At 40.0% G+C, this 18,397-nt stretch overlaps 1 protein-coding gene across 2 annotated transcripts; it reads left to right on the top strand.

The window, feature by feature from the left end:
• Positions 1-737: 737 nt before the first annotated feature.
• On the top strand, positions 738-17,386 carry LOC125019483 (cilia- and flagella-associated protein 69-like). 2 transcript variants are annotated; one of them, XM_047604285.1, is made up of 26 exons: positions 738-949; positions 1,051-1,166; positions 2,856-2,915; positions 3,002-3,067; positions 3,377-3,486; positions 3,574-3,650; positions 4,071-4,169; positions 5,258-5,410; positions 5,666-5,843; positions 5,950-6,073; positions 6,192-6,240; positions 6,337-6,458; positions 6,533-6,764; positions 7,781-7,936; positions 8,023-8,138; positions 8,222-8,340; positions 8,998-9,079; positions 9,168-9,360; positions 9,527-9,664; positions 9,897-9,973; positions 11,141-11,338; positions 11,456-11,542; positions 11,647-11,712; positions 13,133-14,152; positions 14,839-14,928; positions 16,282-17,386. In XM_047604285.1, the coding sequence occupies exons 2-24, from the start codon at positions 1,077-1,079 to the stop codon at positions 13,295-13,297; spliced, it is 2,757 nt and encodes a 918-aa protein (XP_047460241.1). In that variant the 5' UTR covers positions 738-949; positions 1,051-1,076; the 3' UTR covers positions 13,298-14,152; positions 14,839-14,928; positions 16,282-17,386. The 2 variants fall into 2 exon arrangements, with proteins under 2 accessions (XP_047460241.1, XP_047460240.1); XM_047604284.1 differs by having other exon boundaries at positions 738-1,166.
• The last annotated feature ends 1,011 nt before the right edge of the window (positions 17,387-18,397 follow it).

Genomic DNA, 18,397 nt, shown 5'->3' on the forward strand with positions numbered 1-18,397 from the left:
GATTTAAAAAAAAATAATTTAAATATTCTCAATGTTTGCACACTTTGTTTACATTTTTTGTTTAGCTGCAGCACCGTAGGCAATGTAATTTCAGTCCTGTATTGTGTTGCACATGTCAGAATTGACAGTAATGTTAACTTGACTTGACAGAATCAAATTTTTCAAGTGTCCCCCTCAGATTGCACTTAATTTGCTCCAGGTCTAAGTACAGCATGAGGTCCTTAAACCACGGGGAAGCTTTGGGGGCAAATGGTGACTCACTCCAACAAAATTATTCTAATAAGTGCTAATAAGGATGCAAAGGAGATACTGTAAGTTTGTCCTAATTAAGTCTAAGTCTAATTCTGCACTCAACATTTCTGAAACCAAATTAGGCACAGCTGGTTTATCTAAAAGGGTTATTTTAAATTACATTTACTTAGATTATCTGGATCAAATGTCTAACCTAGGAGGAATAAAGCAGTGCTAATAGTCTGCAGGCTACGTTCAGTCCAAAAGAAGAGACAAATGATAAAATGATGTTGTATCTCAGGCAAGGCTGCCAATCTTTAATGACCTTCATATCTTTAAGTATGTTTCGGATGTATTGTTCCTACCTCATCTTCTCATTTAAATGCATCTTTCTTTTCTTTATTTTTTAAATAAAATTATGGATTTGTGACACAGTAGTTTGACATGAAAGCACCCCTAAAGCTCTGACCATGGAATCGCCCATAGTTCTTCTTCGCAATATCAAACGAGCTTCTCGATCATTTTTGACCTCCCCTGCTCGCCGTAGTGCGCTGTGCCGTCACCATGGCGACGGTAGTATTCTGGCAACAGAAGCGCAGGAAAGACGAGACATATGGAGCGTTTTATTCATATTTATGATGACTTTTATAAAAACAATTAGCTCGTTTTTATGTACATATTCCCCCAAACTCCAGTGAATGCTAAAATGAAGCTAATGGTAACATTTACACGCGGACTCGTTAGTTAAATCAAGAAAACAAAAGATTTCGTGTTTGTTTGTTGTTGTTTTTTAACTTTATTTTATCTCTGCGGCAAAAGCGAAGAAAAAAACTCTAAATTCACAAATGGATTCTGGAAAAGTTGTACACAGGAGAAAACCGGACATTCCCGCAATCAGCCTGAAATCATCACAAAGGAGTCAACACATTCAGGAGGTAAAGTGATTTATGATTGTTTAATCATTTTAATATAACACAGAGTTAATGGAAACAGTTTGTGAATTGATTACATGCGCATAAGCCAAGGCTTCACTAAACTAAACCATCAACAACTTAATATAATACAGTGACTGACGTTTGTTAATGGTGTAAAAGGTATATCCAGCACCTGCTGGAGATGCTATTTATTGTTGTTATTCTCTTGAATTGCAGTGTATCTAACTTGTAATTCATTTAACAACGGTTTTATAGGCATCGTGAGAGTAATTAGGGAATAGGAGATAGTGTAGTTAAGTGGTCTCAACTAGTCTGCTGTGTACGTAGAACTAAATGTGTAGTTAAAGGCAACACTCGTGGTCCACTGTGTATTTTTTAATAATCGGGAGTTTATTAATCCACATGTTTGTGAAGATTCTCATTCAGGTCACAGTATAGACAAAGCTAACACAAAGGCAGATTAAGTTATTTGAGTTTTCTTAAAGATTTTTCACCACTTATCCAAGCAGCTTCTTCAGTTTGTAATGACTGGTGTTTTTATTAGGAACATCTGTATGTGATGCACACCTGAAACTTGAGTTTATTGGTTCTATAACCAGGGTTGCAGATCCGATGTCACAACTTCATAGAGGCTCGCCATGCACAAGCTGTTTTTAATGCTTAACTGACAGATTGTCACTTTGAAATTGACATTTTCTGTCACCAGCAGGATAAAGGGTGTGACAAACAAAAAAAACATACACTGATCACTGCTTTCATTAAATGTGTGGACAAAGAGCTCTTTCTTTGACTCTGACACTGGGGAATTTTATATTTGCATGATGGCAGAGATATATCTGTTTCTGTGTGACGCACTCTTTTATCTCATTCACCGACACATTTGAGGAAATCACCACACTTTTCGGCACAATACCAAAGAGTAAAAACGGGCAAAGACAGAAAGACAGTTGTCTTATTGGGGGGGGGGACACCATCATGTCTATAACAACCGCTCTCCTGACTCATGGTGCGGTGAATTGATTTGTGGGGGGAAATGTACCCTGAAGGATTATTTCATCTGGCAACAAACACTAGTGGCACCATGTAGCTGGATCCAAACATGCAGCACAACCTCCTACACTAAATGTAAAGAAGCACGACTAAATATCCCCCAAATTTAGCCAATGTCTGACTATACTAGCATCAGTCTTGGTGTGTGTCTTATTGTTGTTTTTTCTTGAGTGTTTAGGCTCCTACGTCACATCCCAAAGAGACAGTCCATCTAAAAGAGTACAGTGTCCCATCTTCATTTACACTATCACTAAACTTGAAAGTTTTATCTTTATTATGACACAAAAGAATGTTTAAATAAACCCTGTAGTTTCTGAGATATACTGAATTCATTTTTGGGCAAGTAAATATGTTTTAAATTCAGGTTAAGTAATGATGTTTTATCCTGGTGCTTTTTAGTTGTTTTAGTTTAGTTTTATCCATTTATTAAATTTATTGACCATTGCTTCCACTGTGTTCCCTCCATTTTGCTTTGTTGTTAATTTTAACTGTTCCTATGGTATGTATATTGTGTAATAGTATGCAAGCCGTCCAAATCAATTGCCCCTGGTGGGATTAATAAAGTTGTCTGAATCTGAATCTGATGTTGATCTAAAGTAATATTGTAAAAACACAAAGTGTGATATAATTCCCCAACAGGCCAGTGCTAAAAGTCTTGAACTCAGTAAGGTGATTCGTCTTCTTGAAGATCCTTCGACAGTAAGTTCCACTTCAGTATATTTAATCTTTTTTTTTCTGCTTTCAGTTGTGTCGTTCTCTGTGTGATTGTTCTGTCTTTATTAAAGGCCAACTTGCAGGAGAAACACCTTTTTGTCTTGAAGAAGCTCCTGAAGAGAAACCACGCCGGCTTTGTATCCTTTTCGTTGTTTGCTATAACGCAGACGTCTCTTACCAAGACGTCTCTCGGGTGTTTCACTCTGCAACAGATGGTCAGGTTTTTCCCTCATTATTGTTCTCTGGTGCAGGGATGGAAATAGATCCTGAACATTGTTCCCTTGGCTCTAATTTACCGCTGCATCACTGTACCTGTCAGCATGTTCCCTGTTCAGAAATAACCTCAGTGGTCACGTCGACTCATTGCCTCCCCTCCCTCTCTTGGATTCATCTCCGTTTTTAATTTGACTTTTCATGAATGTTTAAACTTCTTAAATCATTTGAAGCTTTTACGGGAACTGACAGGCGTTGGCAAAATACTCAACATCTGTGCAGAGAAAGTGGAAGATCACCCAGAATATGTGCCCATACTGTGTGAAGCACTAAACATCTGTAGGTAAGAGAGTCAAATGTTTCAAGCTTAGTGAACGGGTTTTCACATGAGATCGTCCGGTGAACTCAGCGTCGCTCTGTTTCATCCCAGGCTTCCCTTTCTGAAGGAGAAAGTGTCTGACGAGCTGAACTACGCTCAGGACGTCATAGAGTTTCTCTCTCACATGGGTACACTTCATCATTAGCTTTTCACAAATCACATTTACTTACAGGAGCAACTGGGAATTATCAAAAGCTGCCACTAATTTCTATTTGGAGACTCGAAATGTAATTATTTAAATTTTGTTATAAGGATAAAGAGTCCACAGTTTGTTTTTTATGCTTATAATAGTTTATATACATTGACACCAACCAACTTTTCCCTGTTAAAGTCTCTTAAATTCTTCCACTTTTCCTATTTCAGTGTCATGATAACCAGACAATCAGTATTATTGATAATTATCATATTGTTATGGCTGATTGTGTATGTTAATCCGTTATATATCTAACTACCTGATGGTTAATGCTTTTAATTCTTGTCGTCTGCTGTTTGAAAGTTAAAAAAAATGAACCGACAACGATTTAAACTCTTTGTGTTTCCGTGTGCAGGGTGTCTGATGAGGGTGTCAGACGCCGAAGTGAAGCAGCTCATAGTTGAATCCGTCAAATCGTTCTACAGCTGTGTTGCTCCCAAGCAGCTGCTCCATGGTAGGAACTGTCTCGCCAAGACACAGCCTCGGACTTTCCACTATAACAGCCGATTTTCTAGACTTTCACTGAGTGAGACTCTTTCATGGCTTCCGTGGTGGCATGCTTGTGGTTTTTCTCTCATTTTACTTTTTACTTTTTACATTTATTTTTTCCCAGTATCCCTCATGTGTCCATTATCTCTGACAGTCTGACAGATATGGAACCAAACATGGAGCCATTCAAGCTTCGTGCTGCAGCTTTTCACAATTTACCCAGAGCGGTGATTTATTCTAGATACTGAAAGATGCAAAGATACAACTACGACCTAAGGGAATGACACTGGTTTTGCAGCAAAAATTAGACAAATGAGAAGGTAGAAAATCACCAAAGTGATTAAAGTTAATGCTGAGGAGGATCCTAAGTGTGTGAATTTGTGGTGATCTATAAAAAGAAAACAAAAATGCCAAACTCATGGTTCCTGAAGAAAAATCACTTGACTCCACTCACATTGTAGTCGTGACATTGTCGTCTGTATAGATATGTTATATATCCATAGCCTTTTATTTTAAAATCTGTTTCCTTCAATGTATTTTTTATTGTCCAGTGAATTTGTCCTAATTTTATATTATTATTATTTTATGTTTTAAGGTTTCACCTTTAATTGTTGGTGTCTTTTTCCTATGTAAATGTATAAATATACTAGAGTATATCCTTTTAAGAGATGTAATTAATTAATTATAATTAATTCATTATAATGTTGATTCAGCTGTGTTGTTTTCTTTTGCTGTTGCTTGTAGTACTATTAAATTTACACGTTCCTTTTGTTTCGACACCCCCACTGTAGTCAGTGGGCTAATCTAAATAAGAGTAATTCAATTCATAAACTACATCCTCCAAAACAATCAGTTGAATCATCACCTTCCTGACACAAACTGAACAGTCATGAAGGAGATTTTAATGCAGGATTATATCATATTAGGATGGATTTATTTTAACTGGTGTGCCTAATGTTTTCATTCACTCTCTGTTTCACTTTGCTCGAGTCCTGTTAAAATCCAGGAGTGAGTTTGTCAGTTTAGTGTAGTGTTTCTGCTCTGCTCCTACAGACCACCAGCCGACCTCTCCGGGCTACAGGCTGCAGCTCCTGGAGCGCAGCGACCTGCCTCAGACCCTGGTCCTCTCCATGGCCACTCTGGAGAACCACCCGGACGTCAAGCTGCAGCTCCTGCAGACTCTCCTGATCCTCTCCAGCTCCTCCGGTCGGTAACTGATGATTTGGAAACGGTGAACGTGTATAGGGGAAGATTAGATCTGTCAGGCACGTCAGTCGAAAGCAAATTGCCTCCTTCATTAGACAAAGCAGCCGGCTCTCAAGAGCACGAATCAACGTACCACCAAATAACAATCAGCAACACGCGGTGCTTTTTGAGTGTCCTTGTGTCAATGTCAGCAGGTCGCTCGGTCGTTTCGTTTAATCGCATCTCCATGATTGCGTTTCTCTTTCGCGTCCGCAGACATGAATTGTGCTTCGATACTGCGCGCGCGAGGAGCGGAGACGATATGTCTCCACATGAACGAGGACGACCCGTCCGGTCAGCTGCTTTTCTGCTCCTCTGAAATCCTCTGGAACCTCCTGGAGAGAGGCGGCAAGGAGGAGGCCACGGCTCAGCTCAGCACCATGGACTGCATCCTGTATGTGTCATTTCAGACAATCCCTCAGATTTCAGACAAACTACACAAATCACCTCTTTGAATACATCTGTGCTGTCTTTTCTTTTGTGTCACATTTGTGCCTTAGATCTTTGAAGGAAGCGTTTTTCCATCAGCTGTTGAACGCCTCTCGACATTCAGACCTCCAGCTCAGAAATGATCTGCTCGTGATCACAAGTCTCATCGCTGAGAATCCAAACTCTCTGCTTACTGTGAGTGTGTTAAATAAATGATGACGTAATACATTTAGTCACATAACTGCCCAGTGTGTTTCTGTGAAAATGTGTGAAATGTGCCACAGTGTCTGACAGCACGTTTCATATTTTTCAGGAGAGTTTATTTGCCAAACAGCTTTTGGTTTTCGTCTCATATCCGGAGCGTGAGGCCACTCTTTGCTTGAACTTCAACCATTTCAAAATTCACGCACAAGCTGCACCTTTTTCGCGATGACAACATTTATTCATTTGTGTTTCAGTGAAAAGCCGCAGCCCTTTGCTTCGCAACCTCAAGCTCGCCTACAACAACGAAGATTTGAAAATGAAGAAGCTGCTGTTGAACCTGTTGGTTTTAATGTCAGCGGACTTAGCCGCCCTGCAGGTCAGTCACACGCTTTAGACGTTTGCAAGTATCTCAGCGACTTGAGCAAAAAACCCGAGTCGTGTTTCTCGCAGCTCTTCAGGGAGGAACGAGTGATGCTGGCTCTGCTGACCCTCGTGAAGCCGCCTGCCGCCTCGTCCGAGCGCCAGTCGGGTTCACGCCACTGGTCCTCCGTCCAGCAGGCGGAGCTGCAGCTGCAGGCGCTGGCCACGCTCGCCACCGTCGCGCCGCTCATGTTGGACGACTACATGTCATATCAGGGAAATGTCTGTCTGCTGCTCCTGCTGGACTGGTGCGTCGAGCAAGGTCAGGAAATAGGCACACGTGAGAAAAACTATTTAGAGCATTCAATGTTAAGCTATCTGTTATCCCTTTACTAAAAATATATTGGATTCATGTTAATGTGTATTTAAAGAAATTTAAATTTGTGGGGGAAAATTAAAAAAAAAAAAATATGACAAATGTCTAATCAACCAAAGGTTTTGCCAGCCCCCCTGCAGTACCTCTGCAGACCCCTAGGGGTCGCGGACCCCCTTTAAACTTCCTTTAACCCCCTTTAAACCCCCTTTTTAACTTCCCACCCTTGTAAACATACAAAAAGAGGTATTACATGACCATCTGCATTTCAAAATCAAAAATTGAAAATGGGTAAAGATGGACTCCGACGCCATCTTGAATTCTCACAATGAAATTATATGGGCATGTTATATATTTTCTGAAACCTTATAGTCAGGTGAATGTTGTGGTACTTGTGTTTTGTGTTTCTGATGTTCCTATGTCCTACAGGATTAAAAGAAAGAACATAGTTTAGGCGTAAAATGTGGAAAAAATGTATGCTTTTGATGGTTTGATGAGCTGCAGTGACCTCCATATTTATCAGACTGGTTCACAACTGGGCTTAAATGGAAGCTTAAGAGGTCCCCTTTAAAATGATACCAAACGCAATATTATTGAACATTGAGAAAAGTCCTATTTATGAGGGTAAAACAGGTTATGCACATGCGCCTAACACACAGTTTTCCTTAGGGGGTGGTTAACTTCATGAGCTGATGATTTAGCTACTCACCTGGAAAGGCTATCGTACAAAAAAATATCTACAGACATATATCTATCCATAAATATAGGTAGCCTTCGTCCCTTCGACTGATACTGAATAGTGAAATTTTGGGCTCTGGCCCATGAACTACTTTTGAAGACCTATGATTTAGAGTCTGTGTTGTATCTGGAAGGTCAGGGCTCACAGACTCATGAGTGCTCTAAAATGTTCCATATTTATTTACGTAAAAGTGTAAAGGCAGAACATGTTTTACTCTCTGTTCCAGATGCTTACTTTGGCCGGGTCCCTGACGGGGGAGGCAGAGCCAGTACGAAGCCTCAGATGCAGCACTGCGTCAGGGTGCTGAGCTCGGTGACGTCTGTGGGCGACGAGGCCGTAAACCAGAACCTCTGTGACCAAGGAACCATTAACCAGCTCCTGGGTGACTCCAGTTAAAGCAACGCTCTCCATGAACCTTTTACTATTACTCTTAATGAACTATAATAATTAAATGTGGCATTTCCTCAGGGATTTTAATGCAGATGGAAGCGAGTCCCGATGAGGAGGATGCTCTCACTCTGGAGATAAAGTCGGACATTCAGCTGATCCTTTCGACTCTGTGCGAACCCGACATGCACAGAAAGGTTAGATCTGACCCCGTTTACCGTTTTTCTTAAAGTGAAAGGTGTGGAAATGTCTTGTTCTGTTCTGTGTTGCCGTGTCCCAGGAGCTGTTTGGGTCAGAGGGAGTTGAGATGACCGTTCACTTCCTGAGGAAAGGCACCGACAAGTTCTACAGCGGCCTGGGACACAACAGGCTCTTCCTCTCCACGCTGGAATGTGTCTGGTCAGTTCAGCTAAAGATCATTTTATTCATCTTAATGCATCAGCACATACAGTGATTAACTTGTTGATCATTTTCTCGAAATTTTAACCTAATCTGGAGGAGTATTTACCTTCCACATGTTTATGTACATGTTTTATGTCCTCGTGAACAGTTTAGGAAACGATCAGACATTACACGCTCTCACCAGTTCATTAGTTACACTAGTAAATGCACTAATTTAACAGTCATACACTAATTCTTCCTTCATGGCTGTTATAATGTTTAATTTATGCTTAAACTGCATCAGAAAGGTTCAACTGTATTTTTGAGGAGATGTATGATTGAATTAAAAATATTTTTCTTTCTTTAACCTAGCCGTGCACAGGGGTACTGCAGGAAAATCTTTGGTTGATTAGACATTTTTCATATATTTTGTTAGTTTCTCCCACAAATTTAAATTTCTTTAAAAGCATATCAACATGAATCCAAAATCTTTTATTTAAGGGATAAGGAATAGACCCCTGAACTGGAATAAATATAATACAATAACCTTCATAAAGACAAGATTTAGTGCAAGACTGATATATTTGAATACATGTCATTTCACTAATGTGCCTAATGAACTGGCAAGTGGGTGTAAGCATGTGATCAGTGTCAGTGTGCTCTCTGTCCCACCAGGTCTTGTGTTGTGGGCTGCTACACCACAGAAGATTATTTTCTGGCTAAAGAGGGAGTGGTTCTTCTTCTTAACTTGCTCGGCGTAAGTGGCAACATTTTCAGTTTGTAATATTCATTTGCACCCACGGAGCGTGAAATATAAATAAATCATTTGGCCAACTCTGCCTCAGACGAGCCCCAGGTGTGTTCACGGCGTCCTCCTGGCCACACTGCTGGAGCTGTGTGATAATCCCAACACCATCTCTCACGTCCTGGGCTGGAAGGGCGGCGGCGGCGGGACGGCTCCTGGACTCCTGCTGCAGCTGTGGAGGCAGGAAGAGGAGGAGCTTGGCGTCGACCGCGGCCAACGCGGAGAAATTACAGGTCAGAGTGCAGCTTCCAGTTTGAGCCAGAGCGTGAGGGCACAATCCAACCTCATGTCTGATGTTATACAAAAGCATTGTGCTACATTTAATCATACAAGCACGATATGATGATGATCATTTGTAGAAAATAGTGTAAAGTATTGTCATGTGTTTTCGTCTTATAGATCCCCAGAGACCCGTGCTCAGTGGTCACCAGCAGGACGACGTCCAGCTTTCATTTCCTGCTAACATGCCGAGTGCAGCAGTACTGGAGATATCTGAGAACCTGCGCTCAAAGATTTACTGCGTCTTCTGCAAAATTGGTAAAACTGTCACTGAAGAATTCAACCAGCTTTACACTTAATGTACAGTAGTATATTTAAATAAGACGTCAAAATCTAAATGCTATTGTTGTTTTTCTATGTGTAGCTTCTTAAATCAGCCTCATTCTGACGTCATTTTCAGCACATTACATGTTTTTATTGCCAGACTAAATGTTATCACGGTGTCTTGTAACGGTGTAGACTAGAGATGATGTTCGATGTGCGTCCTCAGGTTTTCAGGATCTTCCTGGAATGTCGACAGAAGATCATGTGACTCTGAGCGTCGTCAGGCGATATCTGGACTTTAAGGTAAAAATTAAAAAAAAAAAAAAGAGCTTCTGCTCTAGAAATGGAAATGAGTACAAGTTGGCTGAAATGTAAAGTTTTAGCATCTGTATTATTCTACTATGGTCGTGCTGTATATAGAGGCAGCAGAGATGAATGGACTGAAATGAGACTTATGAAAAACATAAAAATAATACTTTTGTGTTTTCTGTATAAATTTCAGACGTTTATCTCTTTGTTAAGCTCTTTCTAATGTTGATTTCAAAATAAGATGCTATAGAAATAAGTTTATTATTATTATTTTTTTTCACTTTGGCTTCAAAATACATATTGGTGATTAGACCAATTCGCAAATGTCGGCAGATGGAGATTCATTAAGCATTTAGCAAAATCGTCAGACAGAATACAGAATAAATTATTAACTGTAATGTAGATTATTAGATGTAGGTGCAGTTCAGTGTTTAACCTCCTGAGACCTGAGCTTTTATTTAGTATGTGTTTTTAATTTTTTCCAAGGAATTTGGGATCAGTAGTCAGTAGGACCAAAGACTTGAACAGGAAGAAGTAGTTTTTGAAAACAAAAACAAAAACAATGTCCTCATATGTGAACACTGGGATAATTTCATTATTTGTATTATAAAGAAGGCACTGATGTGTGACAAAATATGAAACTGTTTGTTATAATACCTGAACATGGCTGCGCAATGACAGAACTGCAAACAACGAAGTCCCAACGTCCTCATAAGAATACTTACTAATTAGCAAAAAATTGTTAAATTTGAACGTCATATCAAATTATGCAATTCAATTTTATTTATATTTCAAATAATGCAGGAACAACTGACGGCGACGGTGGCAAGAAAAACTACCTTTTAAAAGGAAGAAACCTTGAGCATTGGGTTTAATGGGTTTAAATGAAGCAGAATAAGCTGCAATAAAACCTTAAACTTAACGTCCTCATATGAGGACGCAGGGTCTCAGGAGGTTAAATGACTCAGACTCCTAAAAGCCTCAGATTCCCTTCACATAAAACCTTTAGACATCGAACTGAATCAGGAAGGAATCTCTAAATGGACTTGACAACACAGAGGAATGAACGGGAGGACAGAGGGAAATTGTGGTTTTCGCACATGTAGCTTTGGTCTCTGATGAAACGGAGACGGTATAAACTGTGAGGCGATGGTGCTGTAGGTCGGGGAGGTGTGGGACGAGATCAGCAGGGAACTGAGCCTGGATGGCGTGAGGCCGATCAGCCCCGACGAGGAGGCTCTGGGCTCCATCTGCACGACTGCAACGGACACGGCGAAAAGGATCGCTGCAGAGCAACGGAGCATCCTGGAGCAGCAGCAGAAGGACGACATCAGCGAGGAGAAGATCATGTACAAGGAGGTGCTTAAAGAGTTCAAAGAGGAGAAAACGTATCGTCCCACGGATCTGTTTACACATGTGCATCAGAGCGAGTGAAATCAACGTCTTTTCCTATGTTTTTGTGTCTCTTGGTTGCAGATAAAGTCTCACTGGAAGCAACGAGAGCTCACAGTAAAGTCATGGGACAGTTACGTCTCCAAGACGTCAAACTACGAGATCCTAAAGGTTTCATACTTTTAGATTTAACCGCCGCTCCTTCGGAAAGTTTATCGACATTTATCTTACACTATATTTGTCTAACACCTGTAACTATTGTTTGTTGTGTACAGGAAGTAAAAGCACAGAGGGAATCAACCAAGCGGAAATCGAAGCATGAAGATGTTCAGCCTGCAGAGGTTTTTCACAGCGACACACAGCTTTCATCTCATGTCACTGATTTTAGGCACCAAAGTTTGTCAGTAATCTGGGTTCATAATTACACAATAGTTAACATTATCTTCTGAACAGCTTTGTCTCAACATCAATCCTTTCACCGGACCTTCAATAACAGAAGAAGTTTATCCAATCTGTAGTTTTATGTGTAGAAACCTAATTTTGTGGCATGACTAAGAGGATTGTAAACTTGCAGCATAGCTTTGAGTGGTTCTGGCTCATAAAGCAGCACTGGAGTCAGTTTTGAAAGTGAGAAATCGTCATTAATCCAGTTTTAAAATCTAATTTTAGTTTATTTAATTTAGTTTAAGCGTTAAATTTAACACTTTTGTTACGTCTACAAGCTGCGCTACAGCGTAAAGACACAGCGGACGATTGAACAACAAGGAATTAGGAAGAGCTAACGAGCAACAAAGCAACAACGCACCTCTATCTGTGAAGGAGAAACTAAAATGGTGGACTGAAAGCTGACTTCTTAGCAGGAAATGAAAAAACAAGCTCGTCATGTACGACACAAAGTGACGTTGTTTTAAACGGGTGGTTGGCGGTTCTAACCCTAACCACAGCGCTGAACAAGTTGCCCCTTAAGTTCTCTAAGATCTAACACGAACACATCACACATGAGCAATAAAGCTACACAGTCCTACCCAGACAAAGAAGCAAAAACAAATGGTGCTGCAGTGATGACAGGATAATCCAAAAGGGACACAAAAACCAAAGTAGATCAAATCTGGCAGGGCCACCATGAAGGAAACTGAACAGACGCCTTGACCAGGGACAAGGCCAAAGACATGGTGTGTTTTTATTCGTCTTTAGCCGTATAAAAAATTATGCAATTTAATTTTTTTTTTCAGGAACACATTTTTCATGAAGTTACAGAATTGTCAACTCGCATGATTAATTACAAATTTTTCCTATTATAAAATAAATATCCAGAAACAATTATATTAATTCTTAGATGTTACTTGATCCCAGCATATTATTTATTTATTTTTACCTTCAGTGGTGCCCTGCTATTAAAGTATTCACACAAAATTCCTGAGGTACTTTTTATCTCTGGCTCTCTGTCGGCCATCTTGATTTTGCGTAAAAAAATAAATATTTAAAAAATTGCACTTCATACACCAATGGTAGGAGTGGGAGTGATGCACAAGCGTCCACTGTGTTGGTTGATATGCACTTACAACACCAAAACCCATACGTATAGAAAAAAACAAAAAAAAAAAACAGCTTTTGAATAGCTGACCACTGTGCATGAAAGGGTGGAGTAGGAGCAGCACAACACAAGTTAGTTCAGATCTTAACAAACACTTTCACAACGAGGAGCTACGCAGAATAAGAACCTGAATTCAGCTGCTGTGTTCTTTTTTTCCGTCTTGTCAGAACTTCATCGGTCACGTCCTGGCGGTGCAGAGCACAGACGCTCCGGGTCCCGCAGGAGTGAAGGTGACGCTGGGCAGAGCTGTAATCAAGGCTGCAGGTCAGGACGAAGCGGAGCCGAGCAAACAAGACCCGGAGTACTTCAGCACCGTGTCTGTCAGAGACTGACTCCCGTGTTTTATATTATTTAAATGTACAGCACGTCCACATTAGAGCAGACTGAAGTGTCCACTAAAGCGAATCTGCAGCAGACGTGCCGTCACCACATGTGCACAATCAGCATCTTGTTGTCTCGTCCACCTCCTCCTGCCACACACAGACGCACACTGTTAACATCACTTCATAGGACGTTCATTTATTAGCTTCATGCTAAACCCGCTACATGTCTACACAGTAATCCAGTATGTTTTTGGCCTTTGTCTCTAGTTTATGGATAATAAATGCTTGAATTAAATCTAAATGTTGAATCTAATTCAATAACTTGATTTGTAAACAATAAAAAAACCTTCTTCTTTTTTTTTTTAATTAAAATTCCGAATGCACTAATTAAATATGTATCCATGAACTTATATAACAGCCACTCAGGCTTCATGGAGGCCTTTTATAAACAATCCACTAAAGGTTAACCCTCTCCTTAAAAGCCTCCGTTTCTGCCCTGCAGGTGAATTTATGTTGTCTAAAAAGTGTTTTCTCCTTAGTGCTTTTGCGGGTTACATAAGTCACTGCAGCGCATTAACACACATGCTCCTTCAAGCGAGAAACATGCTGCACAGATCCACCACCACCGCCACCACCGCCGCCGCTTCTTCTTCTCCTCTGTCTGCTCTCCCACGTTTCGTCGACCAAATCCTCCCTGACAGGCCGGAGCTTTGTGTGTCCGCCACAGTGCGATGCTCACACTGTACAAAAGAGCGAGGGGACACGCACACATGCGGGAGTCTAGCTGCTGTCAGTCCGTCTGCAGCTGTCCATGAAGACGAGGACGAGCTCGGATTCGCCAACTTTCAGAGGAAACTTCAAACTGTGAGACTAATTTACAAACTTTGATGAAGACGTGAGCTTCACTATTTATGATCACTTAATAAATAGTTTGTAATGTACGTTAATGTGGTTTTAAACTGTTTTTCTTTCCTTCAGGGCTAAAAATCTGCTTAGAACTACATTAAACTGTGCTATTTTAAATCCATTTTAGTATTAACATAAACATTCATGTCACTAGTCATGTGCTAATTGTTTTTCTTCTGGTTGTCTCATATTTGCGTTAGGTGGAAAAATCTTAAACTCTTCCACATAAGGACAGTTTTACTGTTATATAACTCGTCATAACTCAACAAAAAATGTGGATTATAATGAAACAAATCTCTGGTCGTACTTAGAAAGAAGCTTCATGGGAACTTTTTTTTTTATCAAACTCTTTGGCTAAAAATCTTGTTTTTGTTTTTGTATTTTAATCAAACCTGGATTAATTTATCCCTGATCATCTCCAGAATATTTCTAATTGATAACATTACATCCTGTGGTAGTGAAAAGTTAATTTTTAAGACAGTACCACAATAAATATTTGCTTTATGTTCAGTTTTTCCTTCCTTTTTGTATGTTTTTTCATCCTCTAACGTTTTTTTTTCAAGGCGATCCAGCACAAGGAGACACGGTTTACGTGAAAGTTCATAATTTACACAAATCCTCATGTGAATGAAAAACTGTTGCAGGAATCCCGTCGACTCGTCCGAGCCGCTCCAGCAGCAGAGATGATCATCAGGCTGGGGAGACTGACGCCGGGATACTTCCGTCTACTCCAGGTGAGCTCGTCTCTCATCGACACCGCGAACCACGTCTGATTTAGGAGTCTCTATCTCCGGAAGGAGAAGCTAGAGAAAAACAAACAGATAAATCCATTTAAAGACACTGCGGACTGCACTGAGCAACGTGCACGTAAATATTTAATGTCACCTCATCTCAGGAGGGTTTGTTATGTAACCCACTCAGACTCCACCACCTTGTGCTGCATGTACAGACTGGGTATTGTAGTGAAAATGGTTTTAATATAATAGTCTGGCTCTAAATCCTCCTGCATAAAGATAAGATTTAGTGCAAAGACTTTTATTTATTCATTCATTCATTTTCTGTAACTGCTGGAGCTGAGGTCCAAACCTGGACAAGTCTCCAGTTTATCTCAGGGTTAATACAGAGAGACAGAAAACCATTCACACTCCACCACCAATTTAGATTCACCAATTAACCTAACGAGCATGTCTTTGGACGAAGTATCTGGAGAGAACCCACTCAGACACAGGGAGAACATGTAAACTCCACAGAGAAAGGCCCCAGTTTGCCGATGGATTCGAACCCAGAACCTTCGAGCTCCATATAAGAATGATTTGTTTTAACTTGTCTGTTAAATTTGTCCACTCTCAAACTGGAAACTGTCTTATGTCATAGACTTAACGTCGATGACTGAGAAAACCATGATGGATAATCCACTAAAGGAGCCTTTAACCTCCTGAGACCCTGTGTCCTTATATGTGGACATGAAATTTAAGTTTTTATTGGAGCTTATTCTGCTTCATTTAAACCCGTTGTCCTCATTAGTGGACGGTTTAGTCTGCCATCTAGTGGTAGCAAAGGTCAAAACTTATGTGTTTTTGCTTATTAACGTTTGTAGTTTGATATGATTCACATATTTAACAAATTTCATCATTAGCAACGAGCTACAGCGTCGCTAATTAGCAAGTACTCGTTTGAGGACGTTGGGATTTCATTGTTCAGTCTTAGCTCAGCCATGTTCAGGTATTAAAATAAACAATTTTATATTCTCTCACACATCGGTGCCTTTTTTACAATATAAATAATGAAATAATACCAGTGTCCACATATGAGGACATTGTTATTTGTTTTGTTTTGTTTTTTAAAAAACTACTACTTCCTATTCAAAAATGATGCTTAGTTTTTATGGGTCTTCGGTCCCACTGATCCCAAATGCCTTTGAGAAATTAAAACTCTCAGGCTAATGTGTGAATTGGTTCCTTCTTCTGTACTTTGTTTCTGATTTGAAACACAAAGTGCAAAGTTTCCCATGGTGGAAAAGGCATCTACAATCTAATAAAGATAATAAAGACCTGCCCTCACGCACCAGTTTTCCGTCCCGTCCGCAGAGGCAGATGTCAGGTGAGGTCCGGATGCAGCCGCAGAGCAGCCTGGTGGAGCCCGTCGCCATGACGATGGCCACAGTGGGGATGGGGGTGTCTCTGTACAGCGCCAGGCGGATGGCGGAGAGGGTGAAGCAGCCGAGGGTCTGAGAGAGATGTTTGTGGTTCACGTGTCAGGCTCAGTGTTGGTGGACGTCAGAGGAGGAGGAGGAGGATGAATGTGTTTGTGGAAAAGTTTTCGTAAGTGTCCCAGAAGGATCAGATAAAAAGGCAAACGAGAGCTCTGCGGTTTGATAACTCTGAGTGCTGAGTGCAGGTCATGTGGTTTTCAACATGATTGTATTTCAGTGTATCCACAAACACCTCAGCACTTCTAGAGAGAAACAGCACACAAAGTGTAATTTAAATAAACACATTAAAAAAAAAATCTAATAAAACAATGCCGTCACTTTATTTTATGAGATAAAAAATTATAAAAATACTGCAGTCACTATTTGCAACTTCCTGTATTTTAGAGTCTTAGTGTTGTTTATCTGTGGAAATTCACAGTCATGAGGTCTAATTAGAAAAAAAAAGAGGAAACAAAATCACCATCCAACATCCTGAACAACTTCCTCCTATTTACTGTGTTGGAGCCGTCTGATTGGTCTCTGACTGACCAATCACAGGGCTCCAACTCCTCCTCTGTTATTGTTGTCAGGTTGGACTAACAGTCTCATATAAAACTCATATTTTTAATCTTGATACATATTTAACGCATAGATGTATAACTAATCATATGAGTCCACGTGGATTTGAACTCGACTCTAGAATAAGAACATAAGACAAAAAACAAACAATAAAAACACTGAAAGCATCAAAGAAAGAGCAGAGTTTCATGCTGTGCTCAAAGTCAAGCAATAAAAATGGGTTTTAAGACAAGTTGTGGTATATACTTTGTACAGTATAAAGCAGTTTATCTTGTAAAGATACATGTTGTGATTGACTGAAACAAGCTTAAAGTGGATTCAAGAGGCCAGAAAAAGGTCTGAAATCTAACGAGGTGTTGAAAATTAAACGATCTTCTGTGTGTACATCTGATTTTTTTTGTCAATAAAAATGTGATGACTTTCTTGTTGACTTAGTAGTTTAATAAAGGAAAACTCCTCTGGTTCAAGATCAAGTATTTAGTTGTATTTTAGGTGTCATGGGCATCAAAATGTTATAATATAGAAGAATAATGAATGAGGTTCATTCCCATGACTTTTCTGTTTTTATAAGAAAATAATCCTTTAATTTACTTTTATATTCATTCACATTTCTTTTGAAGATTTACAATTTTGAGTGTTACTTTTTAAGGTTTTCTTGTTTTTTTCTGTGAGAAATGATCCTCACAATGAATATGAATCTGAAGACACAACATTTAAAAGTTAATTATCTGGTGTTTCAACCACCACAGAGAGAAAAATACATCTTCAGCTAATGTTTCAACCTCAACACCCACCTGAGCTATCTGACCGACCCGGCAGATCTTTGCTGGAGCATAATCATTTCTCATCAAAGTGACTCCAGAACAACTTTCCACCACTAAAAAACCTGTGGGTTGGTCTGACTCCGAGGCTAAATGTTTGTCTAATGCAGATTAACGAAGACTAGGAGCCTTCGACTGGTGTTCGAACCAATCACAAGAACAACAAAGAGTCAGACAATAACAGACTCTAGTTATGTGAGCATCACTTTTCAGACACAGAAAGAGAGATAGATATTCACTTTGTAAAATATTTTCTTTTACTTCATGTTGGAACAAGATTTACTGAAACAAAAAACTGTTCATGTCACACGTTGCTCAAATAAAAACATTCACATTTTCCGTACCTAGACTGGCGGATGTTTTCAAAGCGGCCTCTGGTTCTCAGGCGTCATCCACGTGGAAAAGTTTCTGTGGGAAACGTTTTTCTGCCGGACGACTGCACAGTCTGTATGGAGCGACTCATGTGAGGGGGAAGTGATTTCACTGTGAGGCTGAGTGGACGTGAATGAGACGCCATGAACGGACCGACCACATGTCTCAACCTTTGAACTGATCGACTCAACTCGTCTCACACAAGTTTATTACCAGGAAGAACAAAAATCTGTAGCATTA

The sequence above is a fragment of the Mugil cephalus genome, chromosome 14, assembly GCF_022458985.1.
Source record: "Mugil cephalus isolate CIBA_MC_2020 chromosome 14, CIBA_Mcephalus_1.1, whole genome shotgun sequence".
NCBI lineage: Eukaryota > Metazoa > Chordata > Actinopteri > Mugiliformes > Mugilidae > Mugil > Mugil cephalus.

Excerpts from the sequence above, each read along its gene's own strand:
- LOC125019483 (XM_047604284.1), top strand. The coding sequence starts at position 1,077 with ATGGATTCTGGAAAAGTTGTACACAGGAGAAAACCGGACATTCCCGCA. Across the intron at positions 7,937-8,022 it reads AACCATTAACCAGCTCCTGG|GGATTTTAATGCAGATGGAA; the intron begins GTGACTCCAGTT and ends GCATTTCCTCAG. Across the intron at positions 8,139-8,221 it reads AACCCGACATGCACAGAAAG|GAGCTGTTTGGGTCAGAGGG; the intron begins GTTAGATCTGAC and ends GCCGTGTCCCAG.